Genomic DNA, 22,609 nt, shown 5'->3' with positions numbered 1-22,609 from the left:
GTGGATCAGTCAGGCACGACGTACTCTGGAGCTTCGCGAGACTGGTACTCAGGAGCTCGCGAATCGTCTCCTCGTGGTGAAGTCTCAGAGGGGTCAAGTCTCAGAGGGGTCAAGTCTCAGAGGGGTTGAGTCTCGGAGGGATTGAGAAAGTGCCCATTATGGCACAACCTATGTTTCGTTTCCCTTGTGCAAGAAAGACTTGGAAATATTTTTCAACCATTCTTACTTTAAAATGAAAGAAAACGCATGGTTTAAATTACTTCCAGATGTGGGAAAAAAAGTAAACTTTAGAAACGAAGCTTGAAAACGAAGGCAAAATGAAGGTTACGGAACATTCGCATTTGTCACATTGTCAGGACCCTCCGGCGACCCCCTGCTGCCCCCTTGGCACTTTTCGCCCCCATAGACTACAGCAACGCCCCCCAGGGGGCGGTAGCGCCCACTTTGGGAACGACTGACTTAGAGGAACTGTATACCACCAATGTGCAGTGGAAAATAATGAACCTTGCATGAAGCCCCTCCACCCAAAAGAACCTCGATCTGCCTCTGGAGAAAATAGAGGAGAAAAGCATGGGAAGACAATTAAAAACTTCTCAGTAAGGGGAAATAGATGCTGAGAAAAAAGTAAGGGGAATTGATAGGAAGTGAGTCTACATGAGAAAACGAAGTAAATGATGAAGTGAAAAAGCTACAGAAATTGCAGTGTAGTAAATGTCCTGAAATGTTACGAAAATAGTCCCATGATGAGGATAAGTGATGTCCTAATGGCATAAAGGGTAAAGTTTAGGGACATCAAAATAACAAAGAAAAGAAAATGAATCTCTTAAAGTAGCATGATCACTAAATAACTAATTACACATACCGACATTTTCTGATTTATCGGAACCTATTCCTCATTTTTATTAGGCATTTTCTGACAACCTGAAGTTATGATTTGTGTTTTATGTTGTGGTGAACAGCTTGAAGTAATACTACTTGTTATGTACACAGCCTCTCACCTGACATTATGTTGATTCCTCTGAAATTTACCTTTTGGCTACACTAACTGCCACCAATCCTGAATTAATTAACATTATAGTGCCTACAATGCTGTTCAATTATACAACAAGAATGCTGCATACTGGCTCACATATACATATATACCTATGTGACATGAATGATGAAATATTTTTAACATTGCATGGTATACTTACTGTCCTAGAAAAAGGCATAATCCTATCCAATACGCAAACACACTCAATTACCAGTGGTGGGTCACGTACAGGTCATGATGCTGCTACATCACATGGTCCTGTCTTTGCCTTTTATTGTTTTCTTTTTTTCTGGCCAAGGCTATCATACTAGATACAATGACTGCTTTCCACTAATGATAATTCTCTACAGCTTAAAATACATTATACTCATTCCTAGGTCAGAGCCCACAAATTAGGATTATCTAAGGTTTCTGATTTATCGGAACCTATTCCTCATTTTTATTAAGCATTTTCTGACAACCTGAAGTTGTGATTTGTGTTTTATATTGTGGTGAATAGCTTGAAGTAATACTGCTTGTTATATACACAGCCTCTCACCAAAAAGAATTGGCAAATTACTTCATATGAAATGACAAAAAAGGGCCTGAGACATGAGCTTGGCTGCATATACTTTCAATAATCATTTTCTTGCATAATTCTATTATCATTAAATGAGATCTTCAAATGACTTTGACAATTAAGGCCTGGGCAGCTAATTTTCCCACAAAATCCACCTAATAAATTTAAGGCTGGAGAGTAGTTTTATTACCTTAAAGAAATACAATTTTAATTCCAAATGTTCATCAAATGGGTAGGTAAGCACAACAGTAATAAAGAAAAAATCATATTATCTCATGATTTTTTTACAACAGCCAATCTTGGAAACTAGAGGAATGCTAATGAAAATAATTGAAGACCTGAGTTGTTTTAGAGTGAAAGTGGAGGGAGAAGAAAGTGAAGTGAGGAGATAAAGAAAGGGAGGTAGGCCAGAGAGCCTTATTCCATTCTGGGTGCTTGATAGCTCAAAATAACAACAGTAATGCCCTCACAAGAATTTCAAAAAAATGTGTGGAGGGATTGCTTCTGCCTCTCAAGGAAAATATTCAAGCCACCAACATATGTTGGATCTTATTGAAGTATATAAGTAATAGAAATTTGAGGACTTTACTTATAGCTTAGAGATGAATAAATGTGTGTATCTCCAAACTTAATATATATTCCCTTTTAGGCCATCCAAGGAATAATTTTTTGCAACATCATCCAAGAATTTTGTTCTCGAGGCACACCTTGTTGCATCTGGTGGAGTAGAAACCCCAACTCTTTTAAAAAATGAATCTGAAATAAAAATGGCATTAGGGATAATTCACTGAACCAAAGGCTATATGTATTGACTATGCCCTGGCCCAGAGGAAGAGGGGTCCAGATTGTGGCCACATCTGGGCCAGGTAAAAGAAACAAATATAACAAATTGAATGACAGTTTCACATGAAGAATATAATGGGAATCAAGACCAAACAGTCAACTTGGTTAGACAAAAACAACACTAGAGAGCCAACACATCTCGAATTCTCTTATCACTCTATTGAGAAATGCATCAAGCAGACATACAGTAAGATGAATATTTACCATTTCCAATACTGGGCTGGGCAATAACAGTACCACAGAAAAACTGATATTCACTTTATCATTATGGCTCAATGGTTTTATCCCAGAGTAATGTGCACAAAAGTGTTATTGACGGCATAAGCGATCACAGAGTAATATTTGCAACATTAAAAATTGATGTAGTGTCAGCCGTTAAACCAAAAAAGCAATATTTACTTCTTTGATAAATCCAACTTCACTAAATTTGGCGAGATGCTTAATGACTCCAGTTGCCTCCAACAAATCAAATCCCACTATTTATCCCCACTTTGACAAAAATCACAGCAATGTCTTGAACTAAAAAAAAATAAAAAATGAAGCACAAAATTGATTGAATTTTTTTTCGTTTGATAACTATTACCTGATCGGAACTTTGATCCAAAACTCTTTACATCATCATGAAGACATTTTTCATACGAAGCTAACCTACAATCCACCATGTACCCAAACATAACGTGCATCACTTTACATATACCTGTAGACTTATAATAAGGATTAAAGACTTTATTCAGTGACAAATGGACCAAACCTGTACTTACAAATTGATTTCTAATATTTGGGCTCTCCAATTCATTGTCGAAGTCTGTGACTAGGGGCAAATACTGTTAAGGTAAATGCTCAAATAAGTTTTCTTTGATCTTCTCATTGTATTTACCAGCAATTTCGTTCAGCCTTAGTAGTATTTCTGGCTGATTTAGCAGCATCTGATTAAGTTTTCATTCCATTTCTAGTTGTCATTCCATCTGAGGAAAATGCAAGCAGAAATTAACTAACAGAGAATTAATTAATTAACAGAACAAAAATTAAGAGAGAATATATTCCATTTGTAATTTATGTCTATAAATAAGCAATACTTAATTTTCCAACTTACCTAAACAGCAACTTGCCACAGGTGATTGTGGTCTGTTTTCTTTCACCTTAAAACTTTCTGGCTTTCATGAGTTTTCAATCAGAGACTGATGTTGAAAATCACTTGTGGAACTACCACCATGCCGACTCTCACTTTGGTGCAAGCCTCTGGCAGCAAGGCTCATCGAGGAATACTTAGAGGAGGAGGAGGAAGAAAATACTGAGCACTTCTTTCATCATCACTCTCTCCACTAGTTTCTGTGATGACTGAAAATCTAATGATTCCTTAGAATTAACAATTATGTACTGAGTTCAGAGAACAATTTTGCATGTTAAAATAAATTTCCAACTGATTTAAGCTCCAGAAAATTGCCCTCTCACCTTCCTCATCCATGCACTTCCTCTTCTTAACTCTGCATCCCCTTCCCAATTCATCAGCAGAGTTAAGGTCATAGGTACTCTCGACCTTCTTACATTTTGCCTTGCACGATCATAAGTTTCTAGGAAAAATATTTTTAAAATGAATGTATTAATGCATACATTGGGAAAAAACTTTGACAACTTAAAAGAAGAAAACTGATGGAGAAAAATAAACGCTATTAATAATTACACAAGAAAACTATATACAAACTAATGCATCCTGAAGAAGTAGAGATGGTAAACTTCAACAAGAATGCATGAACAGATTTTCTTACCACAATGTTCCACCAACACTTGCTCAGGGAATACATCCCACATTCGTTGTGGCTCCTGCTGGCATCACACCTTCCTCTCTGTCTGGTCCATTAGGCCAATAGCACTCAGTATATAATCACTATGCCTTATTATCAATTTTTAGGCACAACAGCCAATGTATCTTCATTGCCCAAAAAGAGCACCACTGCAAAACTGTTGATCTGTTGCCAGAAATATGCACATTTAAAAACTGTGGTGTACCAAGTCATTAACTTCTATTAAATGTATGTCCAAATAACATCATGCAAAAACTCAAGGCAAAATGTGACACAAGCAGTAAATCCACAAGAAATTATTGCACTGAAATTTGATATTAATACTGCACATATTCTATATGCTTTAGTACTTAAGGCTACACAGCGTTAATGTTCAAAAACTAACCCCAGAAAAACTAACTCTTTTTGCCATCTGACGGCCTTTCTTCCTCTTTTATTCTTCCCTTTGTGTGCACATTGTGCCTTAGCAGAATATTGTGTCCTAACCCCCCACTGTACTTCCACACCTGTACATCCTCAGGCTCCATTGCCTTCTAAATCATGCTAAAATCTAACCACCTACATTAAAGCACTCCTTTTCAGCTTTTGCAAAAAAATGACTGTACTGAATAATGACATTACATAGCGAGCAATTTGGAGAATCCATTTCCTTCACATTTTAGAGGACTGCAACGTAAAAACTGCCACTCCCAAAGGCAATTTCATAGCCTTCACAATAATTGAGTCTAGGGGCCAACACACTAAATCAGAGAAAGATCTCACTTTAAAGACTCCCACTTTGTTTGATTCGCAAGGCTCAAAGAAAAAATCAGCCACATTATTAAATTTTTGCCCTACAGGGACTATTGTGTTCTTGTATTGAGCAAAATTTCTCACGTCTCTGATACATCCATCATTCAAGAGACAACAGTTGTCTTTTTCTGATACAGAAATGGTGAACTTCTGAAAGTAAACTTTCTTGTATTGTGGTCCTGTGGATCCTGTTATCAATTGCCATGTTGAAGCTGGGACATTGGAAACTTAGACTCAGCACTTGATCCGAAGAATGGTACATTTCTCTCTTCCACAGTTCTATGAATCAACTGCTTTAATGGCTTGTCATAATGTTTAATGGGCCTCTTAATTTTACCCAAATAATTTTCAAATTGAAAGGCTTAATACTTATCAAGAATACCAAACATAAGTGCATCATTGTACACATGTATTAGCCCAAGAACATTGTTAGAGATAAACTGTAATCCATAAAGAGAGTGAAAATTGTCTACAAAGCACTTGAACAATTGTGAGGCATAGTTATTTTTAATCACATAATCCCTTTCATCACAAAGAATCGTCATACTACAGAAAAGAATTCAAAAATGTCTGTAAAAGCGCTTAAATTTCTCTTTTAAAAAATTCTGCATTACCATAGAAGAAATTACCTTATCTCCGCAGCTTTCCATCTATCAATTTCATTCAATGGCCGTGGCATTCGGGAAAATTTAGAGGCTGTGAAGGGTCGCATTTCTTGCAAATATGCTGATATCTTCTCTACCATTGACTGCGGCAAACAATTGGGTAAACTGCCATGCAACCATAGGAGCAACTGCTTCTTCATAACCCCCAAATATTTCTTAGGAGCATGTATTCAAACAGAAAGTACTCAACCATTTTTAGGCCTGGCACTTCCTCCAAAATATTTCTTCCTCCATCCAAATGATGGTCTTCATCAGCCCTCAACCTAAAGGACTGATCATTTCGAAGCACACAGTCACTCTGGGGAAAGAACACATGGTTAGCAAACTCAACCACACTGCACACACGTGCCACGCCCATTTTACCCTGCATGAGACTTCATTCTTGTTATGAAAGCATGGACTGGGGCATTGCAAATGAAACCCACGACACTAACACTCTCTTGGAGCTAAATAGGAACCCATTCATTCTTAACTATGTTTAACTTCATTCCCGATTGGTCGCAATAAAATGTTGCAGCTTTCTGGTTTCCTTCTGCAATGGTAGTAACAGCCAATTTGGAACGGTTGGCATGAATTAATATTGGTACATGTCCCTTATACTGGCCAGAACTGACTTAAAGAACTTTTACACATGGGAATTCCATCTACATTGACCAGAATTTCTGTAACACTAGGTACACTATTCTCTGTTAAATACCTTAAAGCATATACAATTCCATCTTGCACACCAAAATGTTAATATGCCCCAGGAGGACAAGCAGAGACGGGCAGAAACCTGGGAGTCCCTACCAATGATGTGGTCGTTGACGGCAAATCATTTAAGGCTGGAACAGATTTCAAAATTTTCAGCAACTCAGAGACACTTGTCCTCGAGATGTTGGATATCCATATAAATATTTAACAACCCAATTGGCCAGCTTACGCTTCATGGTCGATACTGGAGAGTTATCACGAAGTCCACTTCCAAAATCATTAATCGACGGAACGGTAACTGCTCCCTCCCTCAGCATGATTCGTCCTCGATCCATTGTCTGCAATTATTATGTAGAATCGTGAATTATCCCATTTTCTTAACTCAACATAAAAATAGAACTAGGAATTTTTTCTAATACATAGGTACCATGGTTTCCCAATTCTTCCGTTGGCGTGCAATTACGATCATCAGAGCAATAATGACCATCACCAATAGCCTCGCTATCAGTACTTTCTGCATTCTGTATCTCTCTCCCCTCGCCAACAGTAATTTCAGTGTTCCGTATCTTTCTCCTATCTTCTAAGGAATCATAGAGCTGCTGACGCCACAGTCTATTTTAGTGTTTCTTTGAGACCTCCGGTTTGTGTAGACACCTAAATTTAGGCATCTGTAAGAGTGAGGCACGTTGAACGGGTTAAAGAGCTCTTAATTCAATTCAAAAATGCAATTAAAAAAATAACGACTCTACTTACCCCTGAAATGCTTAGTACGTTTCGGGTACCTTTTTCAAACCACTGAATTGAAATTTGATTCACTCAGAATCAAAATAAAAAACAGGTGCACGCTTTCAGCCAACGAGTACAAATGTTAGGAAGGTTAGGAATCAGAAGCACCGGAATAGTACACTCTCATACTTAATATTTTTATCGAATTTGTTGTTATGTGGAAAAATCTCCACATGGATAAATTTCAAATTTTATATCAAATTTGTAATAACTCTTCTTAAAAAGATTAAAATAGTAACCATAAAGTATTAATATGACTTTCTTCCCACTACCACTAAATACAGAATTCGCGGGCGCGGGAAAGAGCGCGCGCGAAATGGACTCCAACGCGGACCATGCAGAGACATATTTGCACGTAAAAGGAAAAAAAACATGACAATCTCTAATTGCCGAAGTTATAAAAAATTAATTTTTATTCTATAACGTCCATATATAAAACGCGCTCATCAGGGGGCGGGGCTCTCTAACGAGCGCCGCGAGTTCGATATAAATATTTTCTATAACGTCCATATATGTAATATGACACAGCATCCTATGGCCTCCATCTGGATCCCTGTAGTGACCTTCACAGGATGCCATTTAAATGGTATTCAATAGACATCCAAAGGATGTCCATAAGAGACGTCTGGTGTAAAATAGACGTCCATTGGACACCTTGCAGTGGCTGGAGTACTTTCAGGTAGACTACGTATGGATGCCTGCCAAGTCTAGGTTATCTCTCCTCTTAGCCAATGACTTATGAATATACAGGCTGTACGGGTTTTCCGCCGGCTAAAATTCTACATCTTATCCAACGTCACTGACTAAAAAGCCAACTTTTTCACGCAAAACGACTTGGAAGCCTCGATATCCTTGGTCACTTAATAGAATACCATGTAAATGCGGAAGGGTCTACGTGGGAGATGCCAGAAGAACGATTACGGATAAGATCAAGAAACAAGATACGCATTTAAAGGTCTGCTTGACAGAGACACCGTTATACGTAGAACATACAGCACCAAAGTATTGAGATAGTAGTTGAGCAGTATTCAGCATATCTATGGAAACGAAACAGTAATGTTTCAGGCTGCATCTGTCGCACATGCCCCGCTGATAGCGTGAAGACTTCGTATATATAACCATTTTTTTCTTTCGTGATATGATCTTGAAGGTATCGCATTACCACACGGGGTACAAGTTCCACCCGCGGGAGGGTTCCCTTAGGTGAGCGCTCGACCTGCCCCCAGTTGGTAGCATACCCTAACCAAGTAGTTCTTAGTTTTGTTGACTGAGTGATCGGATCAGTGTGAAATTTATTTAATTGCGAGAACGTGAAAATTCTCCGGCAAGATATGGAGTTATTGGACACATTACGTAAGATATCTCTGCTGAGAAGGTTAAAGGTGAGTTTTCTACTTATGTTAAGTAAGTTTCTTAGTCAAAAACTCCTCTGTTCCACGTGGTCATCTGCAATGCCCCGTCCACACTACGCTGTTTTACCCTGGTTAAGCCTAGTTACCATGGTTACAAAACGAGGTGTGAATGCAAGTTATCGTTAACCGTGGTTGGGATTTTAACCGCCGTTTCCCGAACGTGGCTGGCTGTAGTTCATGCGTGTGTGTCTTGCGTGTGTGAATACAATTTACTTGAAAGCTGGTTCAAAAAAGAAGAAGGCGAGGCAACATTATGGTGGGAGAGAAGGAGAGAAAACTAAAGAAAGCATTCGAAGAGGAAGGAAAGTGCTCTAGATTGATAATTTGTTGAATGTTAAGTTTTAAACTTGATGTAGTATATGCGATATGCTATAGTTCGCAGTGAAGTAGCCATTTGCTCGCATTGTGATTGTCACAATTATTTAAATATTTTGGAAAGAGTTCTTTGGCCCAGTTTATAAAAGATTTCTTACGTTCGTTCATCCCTGAACAAAATTTCCTCCCATGCCAATACAAAATATCAGGCTAACTGCTACTCTGATTTTGGCGGTAAGAGCTGATCTCCCGCCACTACAATGATTTGGCGGGAGAAGTTGTTCCCCCGCCACTTCGGCGGGAGAGTTTTTTCCCCTACATCTCCTGTTCGGATTACGTGATACGAACCCTCGGGAGCCCTCGACGATTTACTCCCTCCCCTATTATTTTCCGAGAATGATAACCAATCAGAAACTCGTGGAAAGGGTTTGTCAGTCCGAGGTGGCTCGTTGGTACGGTATGGCTGGTGATCAGGTGATGGAAGAGTCCATACCAATAAATATATAAAACGTATACGTAAAGACAAAATGCATAATATACCTCCAGTCGCGAAATAACAATTCATTGAAAGAATATGGTCCATGGCTGTGACAGATAAGTTACGATACAATAAATGTCTTCCTCAATCAGCCATTCCTCCGTTAGGTCAAAATGAAAGAGCCTGAAAGTTGCCAGACGCTTTTCATGAATTGGTGATGTCGTTAGAGACCCACTTATTCAAGATCTACGGAACCCCATGCTATTTTTCGCGTTAATTTTTCGTACGAATGAGTTTTTCTATCACTGACCTATGAGCAAGGGCGTACCGAGGATCGAAACTAGAGGGGGGCAAGTCGAGGTCGTTCAAGTTATTACACAGAAAAGGTTATGGAAACCAAAATTTCAAGAAAATTATAGCAGCCCTATTTTTGGGTTTTAAATAATTTACTAGGACAAAGTATTTTCATTTTAATTACATGTTTTACACTAATATCATTTTCTTGGATTTAAAGAAAATTTGTTCAAAACTTTTGTTTTGAATCAAATTAACTTTTTCTCCTAAGGGGGCGCTGCCCCCTCCTGCCCCCCGCTGGGTACGCCCATAAGTATGAGTACCGTAATATGACGCACTTGTGGGTGTCATACGTGGCAACTTTTGCCAACGACAGGATGGAGATTTGTTTATCTACTTTCAGTTGTTTCTAGCTTAATCGCTGGAAATAGCCACACAAATGTTGTTTCTCGTCGGGAATAAAAAAGAATGGTTAAATTGCAGGTATTAGTAGAAAAGAAGTAGTATCATGAGAAGTAAATGGTGCTGAAATGTAAATACATTTGATCAAGTGAAGTGACTATTTTTCCTCTATTATTTTATTTTAGTCGTGTATAATAGGTATTTATGGGCTCTTAAATATATTATGGAGTATTATTATCGTCACTAAAATAATTTTATGTCAAACTGAAAGTAAGTAAGTACGTAATAAAAATGAATGCATGTTTACTGTTTTACGCCGGTGATGTTCCGCAACATGTTGGGTAGTCCTCGTTTCGCATTAATGCATCTAAGTCATGATACGTAGCACTATTTTAAACGAGAGTCCACCGACGTTTTCAGTTGAAAACTAGTAACGTTACACAAATTTGTAGTCACAGCTCGTAGGAGAAATTCGGAAGGATTATGAGCATCATGGACGCAGCTAGGAATTAAGGCTGGGGGGGTGGTTTAGGCGCCACTTATACCGGGGTGTCTGGGGGTATGGAATACCCGCCAGGGTGGGCGGGAGGTGCGAGATTAATAAATTGAGGAATTTTAAGATAATTGGTTCAAAATAGTGAGCTCTACGGCTTTCTGAAGGATATTTTATTAATCCTTACACTTTTCTATAAGTAATATCAATCCAATTAAGTAAAATGGCTTAAACTTAAAAATTTCTCTGAGCTTTGGGGGTGGGGGGTTATCCCCCAAACCCCCCTTCTAGCTACGGCACTGATGAGCATCATGTAGAAAATTATCTTTAAATCCTGCGTGGAAGCACCTCATTCCATCTACGCAACGAAAAAATACGTACATCGTCCTGAAGAGAACAAATAGAGTGTAAGCGGAGATTACTGGAATAGGGTGGTTACCGATTTCATGAACGGGAATGTATTTGCCAGGAGGCGAGGGTGGACGTGGGAGAGGATTTTTGGCCGTGCAGCGTAGAGAAGTAAGATTGGTACAGTGAGGATGGCATCAAGCTTGGAAGGTTCAATGCAATGGTATATATTGGTTTTAGATATCTAAAAACTCATGGTAATGTCTCGAAACAAAAAATATATTACTTTTACCTAAACTCTCAAATGAAGTCGCTGGGCTTCATAAGAGTTTCACAATCCAGACTATCAGCGTATCAGGTAAAAAAATTTTTTAACAGTTCTGCTCGGGATATGAAGTATGAACATGAAGATATTTAGCTTAAGTGTAGTTTAGCTTTCTCTGTAAGTGATTCCAGAGAAAGTTGATTCTTGAGGAAAGACTTACCGATGAGCCAACTTACGATTTGGTTTATAGGTCTTGCAAACAAATACGTAAGTCTTAGACACCAACACTTCCGGCTAAAAATTAAGTGTTGTTACAGTTAAAATGGTACTATTGGAATTATTGGTGAAAATACTCTTAGGACATGCGATCAGAAATTTGTGGTGCAGTTCAGTGCTGACTTAGATCAGATATTTTGCTGAGGTTATCGGAATAGCCTTCCACCGTCTGACGAATCTAGAGCTTGCTTTGATATACTCAACCCCATCGAAATAGGGACGTAATACCAATGACGTTTCCTTGGTACCTCGAACGTAAGAAGTCTTGTAACCCTTTTAACGCTTCTTCATACATCTGTGTTTCGGATATGAGCACTAAACCGTAAAAGGATAGTTATTTTATTCCAAAGGGAATTAAAGCATTAGAGCGCTGCGGACATTATGAAAAGCGATCAAAATACGCTTGAAGTGGCGACACAAAAATACGGAACAAACTGATGACTCTTTTGGTGGTGATAATCAGAAAAGCACTTGACCGTATGAGGTGATCGGGCTGAGACGGTAGCAGGAGATTCAGAAAGCTCATTACTAAGGTAATTCCTTTTTGTTGAATGATTTCCCGTCGTTCATTTCGCGTCCATTAATTCACCGCAACTTCAATTAAAATCCAAAATAGTAACCGAGAAAGTTTATCATGGGCACGTGTCATTAAGATGCGATCTATTTTGAAGCATTACAATTATTTGGTATCGTGGTGAAAGGTGGTTTATGTTTCTGTTGTCAGGTTAGAACTCAATTTTCATATCATCAAATTCCGGCTTTATTCGTTTACATTCTTACAACTTGTGAGCCAAATCAATATAATCGATTCCACTACAGTCTTTCTTGATATTTTTATTCATTTTCGTCCGATTTCAAATCCCATCTCATTTCCAAATAAATTTCCCGATTAGTTAAATCTCTGGTCAGAAATTTCACATGTTAAAAAATGTAACGAGGATTTTATTTTAATAATCCCGTGGTGTCGAGATTCAAAGTTGTATTGTGTATCTGGAGGCAGGCGAATAACGGTGAAACTTTGTTCGGCGACTGGCTAATAGCCTGTGTTTAACACCTATTATCTTTATCCTAAAATATAGATATTATATTATTCCACCAAAAAACGTCCTAGATCTCGGCTGGTGATCTAAACTCACCTAATTAATAAATCAAATTCAATATTGTTCGATGGTTCCGAGTGAAGCTATTGCAAACATGCTCCCGTCCCTTTCTTTCAATATCGAAACAACAATTTCTCCTCCTTTCAATGTTAGCTTCCCACCCAGCGGGCAGGGGTTAAAATCCCGGCAGTGGCATAGAATTTTTAGAGAGTACACGATCCCTACTTGAGTGTTGTGTGGAGGACATTTAAAGCGCAACACTCCGTCCGTCGGATGGGACGTTAGGCCGTTCGTCTTTCGTTAAGGGCGCCTTTCGTTAAGGGCGGGCTAATGCCGACGCTGGGTTTCTCTCCACCCTTCCTTAAGGTGTCCTTGCCCTTATCCGAACACCGTTGAATACATCTTGCCCTTTTGTTTATCCAGCGACACGGAGCGACACACACGGCGCTACCAAGAACTCATAGTCCAACATGTCTGCTACCATTAGCATCACGAAATATCATGAATATCACGAAAAATATTTTCTTCAATTATTGTAAAGAGTATTCTCCGCCAATATTAAATACACTCATCAATTTTCATCTGAAACAATATTTATCAAGGTAGCAATTTTTGAAAGGACAATCCAGTCATTTGATGAAATCACGGACGTATTTATATAAATATATTTTTAAAATTATACCTTTGCATATCTGGAAGTACGCAAGCAATAAAAAAACACGAAAATAATGGCAGGAATGGATTTTATTCCAAAAGTATTGCAAAATGTGCGTTTGAATGCAGAATATTTCTATGCACGAGTTTTATTCTGATAATATCAGAGTTTTATTATTTCATATTTCAGATAATATCAGAGAGTATTTTTACACCGTATTTCCGTTTTTATATTTTACGCCGTATTAGGATCAGGTGATTTAGTGGAAATTGGCGTTAAGCCAAGCTTGATGGCTAAGTTGGACGTTGGTGATGAATACGTATAGTGACTCATATCCTAATCGAAAAGGGAACTTGACAGTTAAGTGATTCGAATGCGGATATCAAAGAATCCGAGACCCGTGATGATGAGTCACAGAATGAGTGTTCCTGCGTTCGCCATACCGAAGCGTCGTGTAATGAGTCAGAGGATATCGTATTATGCGCGGTGGAAACTAGAATTTAAGTCTCGTAATCTGTTTCATCTTCGTAAGATTTCTACCCGACAACCTTTACTGAGATTAGTGGCGTTATTTTTTGTAGAGATTGAGATTGGTGACGTGTATATCTGCCTGCTGTCCCGACGTTTGCTAACGATTAAAAATTAATTCAAACTTTATGCTTAACGACCCCTTATTATATATATATATATATATATTTTTTTTATTAGATCACGAGATGTGGGTCAATTGTAATTATTATTTATTTTTTCAGACTTTGCCTACGTTTCGGACATTATATTTGTCCATCCTCAGGGCTATAAAAATGATAATGTATGATACAAAATTACAATTACAATTGACCCAAATCTCGTGATCTAATAAAAAAAAATATATATATGTATTAAAAATTAAGTGATTAGTCCTTTCAAAAATTTCTTTTTTCTAGTTTTGAGCCGAGTTTGAGTGATTGAGAATTGAATTACGAATTGCATAGCTAGAATTAAATTTTGAGTATAAATCCTAGTGCTGAATATATTTTTCTAGAGAAAAGTCTGGATCACGTTTCTTGCCCGTAGCTTTTTCAATCGGAATGCATAAGAAAAGTCTGGATCATTCTCTTAATAAGATTATCTTCCATTTATTATATCTGATTTCGCTAGAGCAGGCCCGCGTTGCCCAGATTACGGCGCAGAATTCTTGGAATGCAGATTCGCAGAATGTCCATATCCTATTTCCTGTTCAAATTTTCCGTGGGTCTTAACAGCTGTATTTAGAGTTTTTCTGGTTTACCCCGCGTACTATATCGGCTGTTGCCCAACGTTTCTTGGCCGTAGCCAGCGGCGTAACTAGGAATATGCTTTGTGGGGGGGGGGATGAGAGGGAATGGAGAAGGGCGACCTCCCACCCCCCCCCCCCCCACTTATGGGAAAATTTTGGAAAAATGACATGCCTGCCATTAAATTTTACCATTGAGTAAGTGTATACTTACTCCATGATTTTACTTAATTTTGGCACTTAAAATTTGGGTTTCATTAAGTGGTTATGTTAAAATTTATTATGGGCCGGTTTTATAATGTCTGGTACGTGTTAACCGGAACATGGTACAGCCAAAACCTTAGCTGGAGAATGTTAGTAAGTTATAGTAAGTAAACGTAGTTCAAAATAACGTTTCGTTAAACTCATGATCTCCAACGCAAGGATGAGTTAACCACAGTTCTCATGCTCCGCAAACTTTTGACCAGACATTATAAAACCGGCCCTATATGTCAAAACTAGACAATAGTTTTCGAATATTATTTTTATTTCTCTGAGACTTTGGGGGGGATCTATCCCCCTCACCCCCCCCCCCATAGTTACGCCAGTGGCCGTAGCTGATTAGCTTTTCAATGGGAATGCATTAAATCTGGATCATTCTTTTAACCCCTTCCACTTCGATTAATTTTCGGAATATCGTGCTCCTATTCTCTATTTATTTTTTCTGTGGTTCTTTTTCAAATGGTAGGTAATGAAATGATATTTTGTAATTTGTAATCGAGGTAGAATCGTGAAATAAAATGTGATTATTAAACATGGGCAACACAGCTATCGCTACTCTAATACAATAATTATAATCATTCCAATGAATCATGTTCCATGAAATATGAATTATTTACGTATACCATGTATGTTTTTTTTTTACATTTTTAAGATTTTAAAATAATTATATTGCTCTTCTAAAAAGTGCTAAAATTATGAAAATCCTATGACGAGATACACTCGTCATTGCTCGGTATGGCGTCAAAAGTTCATGACGAGCTAGACTCGTCATTACAATGCAAGGGGTTAATAGGATTATCTTCCAATTCTCAGGGAACGGTATATCTGTTTCAGGTAGTGCTGCCCCGCGTCGCACAAATTACGGCGCAGAATTCTTCCAGCCCTTCCTTCCTTATCTTCTACCATGGAGGCGTTGTGACGCGGTCCCTCCTTTTTTCGTTTCGTCTCCTACCCCTGCTGAGGTAAGAATAAAAAGAGTTATTTAAGTCTACCGGGGCTAGCTACGATGATAACTTTTACGGAGTCAACCGCAATGCACAAATTTTTCGCACAATTTGTACATTGCGGGGGACTCCGTAAAAGTTATCACCGTGGCCAGTCCCGGTATACTTAAATAAGTCTAGAGTGAACACCTCTTCGTGTTCAAAGTTCGGGCTTTGCTCTCCGGCTGTGGCGCCGTGCGCACGAATTGGACTACTGGTCGCATAATATGCTCATCAGTCCATACCACCTTGTCCGGTATAGTCCACAAATTTCCACGGTAGCTGAACTGGCTTAAGCACTCACCCAGAAACCGAGGGATCTGAATTCGAATCCCGGTAAAGGCGAATGATTTTTCCTCTGTGGATTTTTCGCGCTAGAATAAAAAGTCCCTGAATTGCGTACGCAGCTAGGAATTAACGCTAGGGGGGTTTTGGGCGCAAAACACTGGGGTGTCTGAGGGTGTGAAATACCCGCCAGGGTAAGCGGGAGGTGCGGGGGCCCTCCCCTAGAAAAAGTTTCTGATAAATGGTGAGTTTTAAGGCCTTCTGAGGGATATTTTATCAATATTTACCCAATTCTATAAGTATTGTTAATCCAATTAAGTGAAATGGATTAAACTCATCGTAAATAGAGCAACTAATCACGAAGTAGTATTTTATAATGGCAAAAAAAACTTTGCCTCATGTAATCTGAATCTTTTTTTAATTCACCTTTCATATACGCTTCACGATAGACACGAGCGTTGTGGGGGCCCTCGTCGATCGTAGAGCAGCCGACCTGGCCAGACCGCCCCTGTGTGTGTGTTAACTCGTGGTTCCAAAAAAAATTATATATATAGGGGGCGCTACCGCCCCCTGGGGGCCAGTGCTCCAGTCAATAGGGGCGAAAAGAGTCTAGTGGGCAGCAAGGGGGCAATTTATTTTTATATTAAAAGCATATTCTCATCTTTCCTTTTCCTTTTATTGTGTATTAATTTTTCCAGCCTTTATATCAACTCACCAACCTGTCTGTTTGTCTGTTTGTTTGTCTGCTTGTCTGGTACAAATCTTGTAACTCAAATTTGACTCACTTCCTGTGAAGCAAAAACGCTGAAATTTTGCACACTTCTTCAATTCCGATGACAATACATGAAAATATAACTTTTTCTCTCCAACCCCCCTTTAACCACCCCCCAGTCAACCTATAGCCCCCCAAAACATGTTTTTGATCTAAGAAGTTCCAAATGGTCGATTTTCGTGTTTTGCGACCACAGTAAAAGTTATCCACTTCAGGCATATCCACATAGTAGGCATTTAAAAGCATAGGGGTGGCATTTTGAAACATAGGGGGCTTACCATTCACTGAAAATTTAATAAATATAGTGACTTTTTTAATACGTCACTTTTGGTTTTTCGGGGTCACTGAGTTTTTTTGCTTTGTGTCATATATAAACGTTGCTCATCCCCTGTAATCTAAATATAAAGGCTGGTTTAAAAAAAAAATTTCTATAAGAGCTTATTTTCATAAATGTACTATGAAAACTATGCATCCATTGGATTCTGAATAAATATTCGATTAGTAATTGTTTTTAATTTAATTATTATTTGGTTATTTAGTCTATGATTTTCATTATTATTTTAAAGTTACCGATTCGGGGGCGTTGAGTATAGGTATATGAATATAAGGGGGCGGTGGCTTGAGAAATTTTGCGAAACACTGTGTTAACTTCTCGCGCGTGGCTAATTCCACGGTCTACCCTCATCAGCAACAGCGACGTTAGGGCTTAGTCACCAACCGAATGAATGCAGGAGCGACGAAAATATTTGTGCGGGGTGTAGCCAAACCTTAAACAGAAATAGGGATCCCACTGTCGCCTTACTCTACCTAAAGCGTCCAAGAAAGGACCAGCATTATGAGCGATTATTTTCATTCTGTGAAGTACCTCATATGACGGTTTTGATGGCCATATCCTATTTCCTGTTCAAAGCATCCGTGGGTCTTTCCAGCTGTATTTAGAGTTTCCGGGTTTACCCCGCGCACTATATCGGCTGTTGCTCAACATTTCTTGGCCGTAGCTGACTTTTTCAATGGGAATGCACAAGATTTCCAGTGGAGGGTATTTATATCCGTTCATAGAGAGGAAGTGGTTGTAAAGAGAGGGTAGTAGAAGAAGTTTTTATTTGCGAGGAATTCTAAGCAGTGATGGCATTGGTGTATTCAGTGAGTTGGCATTTGCAAATAAAGGTGGACGCCGCCGACGCCGCGGTTTGCTAAGAATAAGATCGTGAATCTCCCAGAATATACTCAGCATTAGACTGCACACGCGATATTTATTTACATAATTGAAAGATTGGAATTTTATTTAATGATCAATAATCTTTCAACTTATATTATGTCGTCGCTTTGAGTCCTGATAGTGGAAATTTTATTAAGCTTTCTGATTTTGAAGAGCTTTGGTTATTTTTGCACAATTTCGATATGGATCATGGTAAGAATTAGAACAGGTATGTTGTACACTATTTTCAAGCCATACGCTCTTAGAGCAAGGCACATCTTCACTGCTGTGATATCCATCGTATTCCTAGAATTTACGGAGAGAAACGCTTGGGAAGGTGTTCTATTATTATCTGACTTCACTAAGTGGGTAGCTTATTTTGTAAAATTTTCATCCCAACCCAAAGCATGTAATAGGCATGTACTTAGGCATTTGCAGCCTTTTATTGTTAGTGTCCATCGTATAATTATTTATTATTGCCTTTCGGGTAGGGTCATGTATGTGTAGTAGAATGGGTTATTAAAAATGATGTGCGTTTGCAGGTTTCCGCGGCTATGAAAGGATGACGTCGCCATTTTCGGGCTGGGTCCGCGTATGCAGTATGCTATAGCCCCCCCCCCCCGGTAGATCCGCCGCTGCTTCACGTGTTGGTGAGTGCTGCTTCACGGACAGAAAAGGGGGCTATAGCACCCCCCCGCCCCCCCCCCCATTGGGCGGAAACACACACTAGGTAAAATCGAAGTATTTGGGGGTTACCACTTTGCAAAAAAGTGTTTAGTTATATTTTCCTTAGTATTTGTCTTGTTTGACGAATTGAAATACAAATTAGCTCTAAACTTAGGACCTATTTTGCATACTTTTGGTATATTACAATCCGGAGGTAGATCCAGAGAGGGGCTAGGAGGGCCCCCCCTTGGGCATTCAATTTACCCTAGATAGAATCATAATATTAGCCTCCCCTTTGTCACTACCCTGGATCCACCACTGGGATGAAGCAATTTTGGGTGGTTGCCCTTCCTGAAAGCTCGAACACAGTGGGTGGACTCAGCAGGCGGGGTAGGGAGAGTACTGAGGGTAACACACGGGGCGAACTTCCCGTTGGCCGTTAGGTGTATTCACATCTACGTTTTATAAGGAAAAATTGATATACTGGTCTAATACAAAACAAAATAAAGATAATTAAATGCAGAAATTCTTATCGGATTTTCTAGCTGAATGGTTGTCACTCACCCGATTGGCATTTCCAGATAATTTTTTGCATATTATCCTGTGATAAAACCTGAAATCTTTCGTTGATAATGAAATATCTTAATGTCGAGAAACATCCTCCGCCCACCCCAATTGCTTGAAACCCCACCTTCTCACCCGCACAGATATTTTGAACAGTCTACAGTCGGTGTAAGGCGAGGTCACCTTCGTTAATGAACAAAAAAACTGTGGAGCGTAGCGAGAGGACCGTTCGCACTTCTGTGCTGCGACGAACTTTTTCATTCACCCATACGTACGCGCAAGGCGTGACGTTAAAGAATTCATTCAGGCGTTGCAAGGATCCATGCATGATTTTCACCATCGACAGTTGGCCGACCTAATGTGAGGGCGAATAGGTTTTAAGTGTTTTGCTCTTGGCGACCTGATTGAGAAGGTGTTGCCAATCGTTCGGCCGAGGGTGACCTAATGAGGTCCTCAGGGCAACTAGACCAGGACAAGTTTCCAAAAGATCGAGAAATTGTGAGCATTGTTAATAGATTGATATGGGGAAAATTTAAGGGCCTGTTCACCAATTTTCCTCTATTGTCTAATGTGATAGAGTTAGAAAAATAACGAAACCCCTATTTCTATGTTTTTAGATCCGTCGTCTAGTCCTTGAGTTATTTGCGACAATATATCGTCGGATTTTTGTCAAAGATAAGTTGATGTTGTCTGCATTTAGGCCTCATAATGGCTTATTTACAAATCATGCAGGTTATTTTAATCAAATTGGTAAAATTTTACCGACGATATGTGAATTAAGAGTTCGTAGGAAAATATAATTTATTTCATTTCTGTGAAGTGACTCAACTGCAAACAGCAAATGTTCGATATTTCATTCCCACCGAGGCTTCGATATTTCATTCCTTGCATATAGTGCATCAATCTTCATTCGTAATCGTGACCATTTCATAAATGCTCAAGGGAACCACCCACTCTCATGGGATGTCAATGGCGAAAGCTAATTAATGGTCATATTTTGTAAAATATTATAATTAAATCAGTTTTTATTAACATGTTTTTGGCAATGACTGAGCACACCAACTGTTTCTACGTAGACAAACTAGAATATTCCTTGATCAATGAGGACATTCTTCCAATTTCACTGCAATAAATTTTACTTCCTAATCTAATTTGCCTTTAAATATTTGAAATTTCTATTTATCTCTATTTATATCGCCTTACAAATTTTTTTAATGTCTAAAATATTTCGGAAATGCTCCCAAAAGGCAATCTTAGTCATTAACTTGATTACAGCTTTTTCAAATATGCGAAAAATGCCGCGCTGCTTGATCGAAGTAAACTCCAGAGTAGATGATCAACTCTTCGCCTTCTCCGCCACCTACAGGTCAAAGCCCGAAACACTGACTTTCTGCAATATGGCCGCCAGCGCATAGTCGCACTCACATAATTGTTCCCATCATATCCTGAGTTTGTCCATTTAAATGATTGCAGCGAAACGTATAACATGAGAGCTATAACTTGGCTCTAATAGCGCATGCTTAAAACGAGGTTACGGTATCTCATTCTTTGTAGTCGAATCTCCTTGCATGGCGCATCAATCAGCATTCGTAATCGTGGCCATTTCATAATGATGAGTCTTTATAGAATCTCTTATCTCTCGTTCTCGGAGGAAAGTTTTTTTGTTCCGTGATTATTAGATATTATAACGAAGAAAGAATGTTAATCAACCTTTCACTATAATCACCAACCACGAATAATATGCTACTACAAAATTATGAAAGTGGGGTAGGAGTAAATCGTCTATCATTTGTTTTTGTATAACTTTCATTTTCAGTAGCAAGTGGCGCTTGTTATCAACAAGTGAGAAAAGAAATTCATTGTTAATTTTGGGTCTGGGTAAACGTGTTTTGAGTCAGAGAATCTTCCGAGGAATTCATGGGAATACTTTTTTTTTATTTGGAAGAAGTACAGTACAATTGATAAATTCATTTTCGCTAATTATACATGGTTTTCTGGTTTCTTTCGTTATCAAGGTGCACATGAATTCTTAGCCGGTTTGAGGTAATCACTTGGATTCATGATTTTTTTGAATTGGCAATCGCAGCGTTGTTTGGCAAGAGTCATGTCGCAAATTCCCCTCATTCTAATTGCAGTGACTTCATTTCAGATTAGCTTTTGGCATGAGTTTGCTTAATTTGTGATAAATTAATGCGAATTAAGACCTTCATTGTGGTTACGTATTATGTCCTCAAGAGAGAAAAGGAAAAGATCGTCTTCACCCCCTACACCTAATAAACGAAGAAGTACTTCTGACGGTCCAAGTACAAGTAACATGGTGGAACAGGTAAATTTTAGCTTGATATCTAGTTATCTATTACATGGCGCCAGTTGTGTCACATGTTAAGTAGCAGTGAATTTCTCTTGATTATTTGTGGACTGTAGTGGATTCGTGTGTTTACTTCTTCTTACCCGTATCGGCAAGAGGTTTGCCAGGTGACTTTTGGAGAGGCACTAGTAGTTACCTCCAGTTTTTGCTCATATTGTGGCCGTTGGCCTACCTTGCTGATATGAAGAGCTACGCGGCGAAAGTAGTCGCAATTTCAGGTGTTGTATTTTTTGCCCTGTGTATCGAGCCAGAGAAATGCCATCTGTTAAGACCAATTTCTCTTTGCGGAAGTCATTCACTATGACATTCATTTGGTGATGGATCTATCTCAATTTACTTTGCTGAGAGGTGGTACTGCATTGGATGTGCATACAACCCTGAAGTTGTTTTCCAAAATTGCTAGGATGTTTTGCTTTCACATATCTATACTCTTATTCCAATTTCATAAGTATTTATAGTTGATCTATGTGAATGATTGATAACATGCGTAACTGAAGTCAAACTTTACCTTGGCCATCAGATTCCGTCACCATGTCCTGCTATATATTTTTAAATAAGATTTTTCCAAGCGTGGCGATCGATGAGCTAGTTCCGAATTCGTGCATGTAATCCCCAAGTGATCTTCTTTCCAGTCCAAGTTTGCGATAGTACGTATCTCTCTGTATGTGTTGTATCGTCAAAACAATGCACTTGAACTCAATTCCAGTTGTGTTAAATTTCTCTTCACTGCAATACCAATTATTTCACTTAGATTCTTTTTTGGGCGATGAAAATTTTTCATGCGCCAGGATCGAGAGGGTCTTAATATCTTCAAACTTAAATTCATTCTTGCAGTTATCACTCGAAGGACTCCCGCGCTGTTTTGGTCCGTTCTCTGCTGGCCGAAGTCTTCACTCGCGGCCTACAATGTTTTTGATATTGAACTGTTGTCTCACCCCTTAAATTCTGCTCTGACATTTCGTCCGATTTGTTTAGCTTTCCCGTTTTACAGGTGACTATTTCAATGAATTGACGTATTTATTCGATTCGGTTGGTTCCCGTTATTT

The 22,609-nt window shown here is 38.8% G+C and overlaps 1 protein-coding gene and 1 long non-coding RNA gene across 5 annotated transcripts in view; one reads left to right on the top strand and one right to left on the bottom strand.

Annotated features, from left to right (window-relative positions):
- Window positions 1-244: 244 nt before the first annotated feature.
- On the bottom strand, window positions 245-7,043 carry LOC124171743. 2 transcript variants are annotated; one of them, XR_006867945.1, is made up of 8 exons: window positions 6,815-7,043; window positions 6,617-6,725; window positions 5,659-6,518; window positions 4,202-4,402; window positions 3,888-4,006; window positions 3,529-3,781; window positions 3,197-3,400; window positions 245-2,348 (listed from the first exon to the last, which is right to left on the bottom strand). It is a non-coding gene; the product is annotated as an uncharacterized LOC124171743 (long non-coding RNA). The 2 variants fall into 2 exon arrangements; XR_006867944.1 differs by having other exon boundaries at window positions 5,659-6,725.
- A 13,981-nt stretch (window positions 7,044-21,024) lies between these two features.
- The window catches only part of LOC124170990 (ubiquitin-like modifier-activating enzyme 1), a 76,517-nt gene continuing 74,932 nt past the window's right edge, over window positions 21,025-22,609 (top strand). For all 3 annotated transcript variants that reach the window (XM_046550101.1, XM_046550102.1, XM_046550100.1), the window contains exons 1-2: window positions 21,025-21,238; window positions 21,345-21,521. In XM_046550101.1, the coding sequence (XP_046406057.1) occupies window positions 21,420-21,521 (102 nt within the window). In that variant the 5' untranslated portion in view covers window positions 21,025-21,238; window positions 21,345-21,419. The remainder of the gene's footprint in view (window positions 21,239-21,344; window positions 21,522-22,609) is intronic.

This window comes from Ischnura elegans, chromosome X (assembly GCF_921293095.1).
Source record: "Ischnura elegans chromosome X, ioIscEleg1.1, whole genome shotgun sequence".
NCBI classification, from domain to species: Eukaryota; Metazoa; Arthropoda; class Insecta; order Odonata; family Coenagrionidae; genus Ischnura; species Ischnura elegans.
The sequence above is the reverse complement of the archived record's forward strand: the minus strand, read 5'-3'. Positions and strand labels throughout refer to the sequence as shown.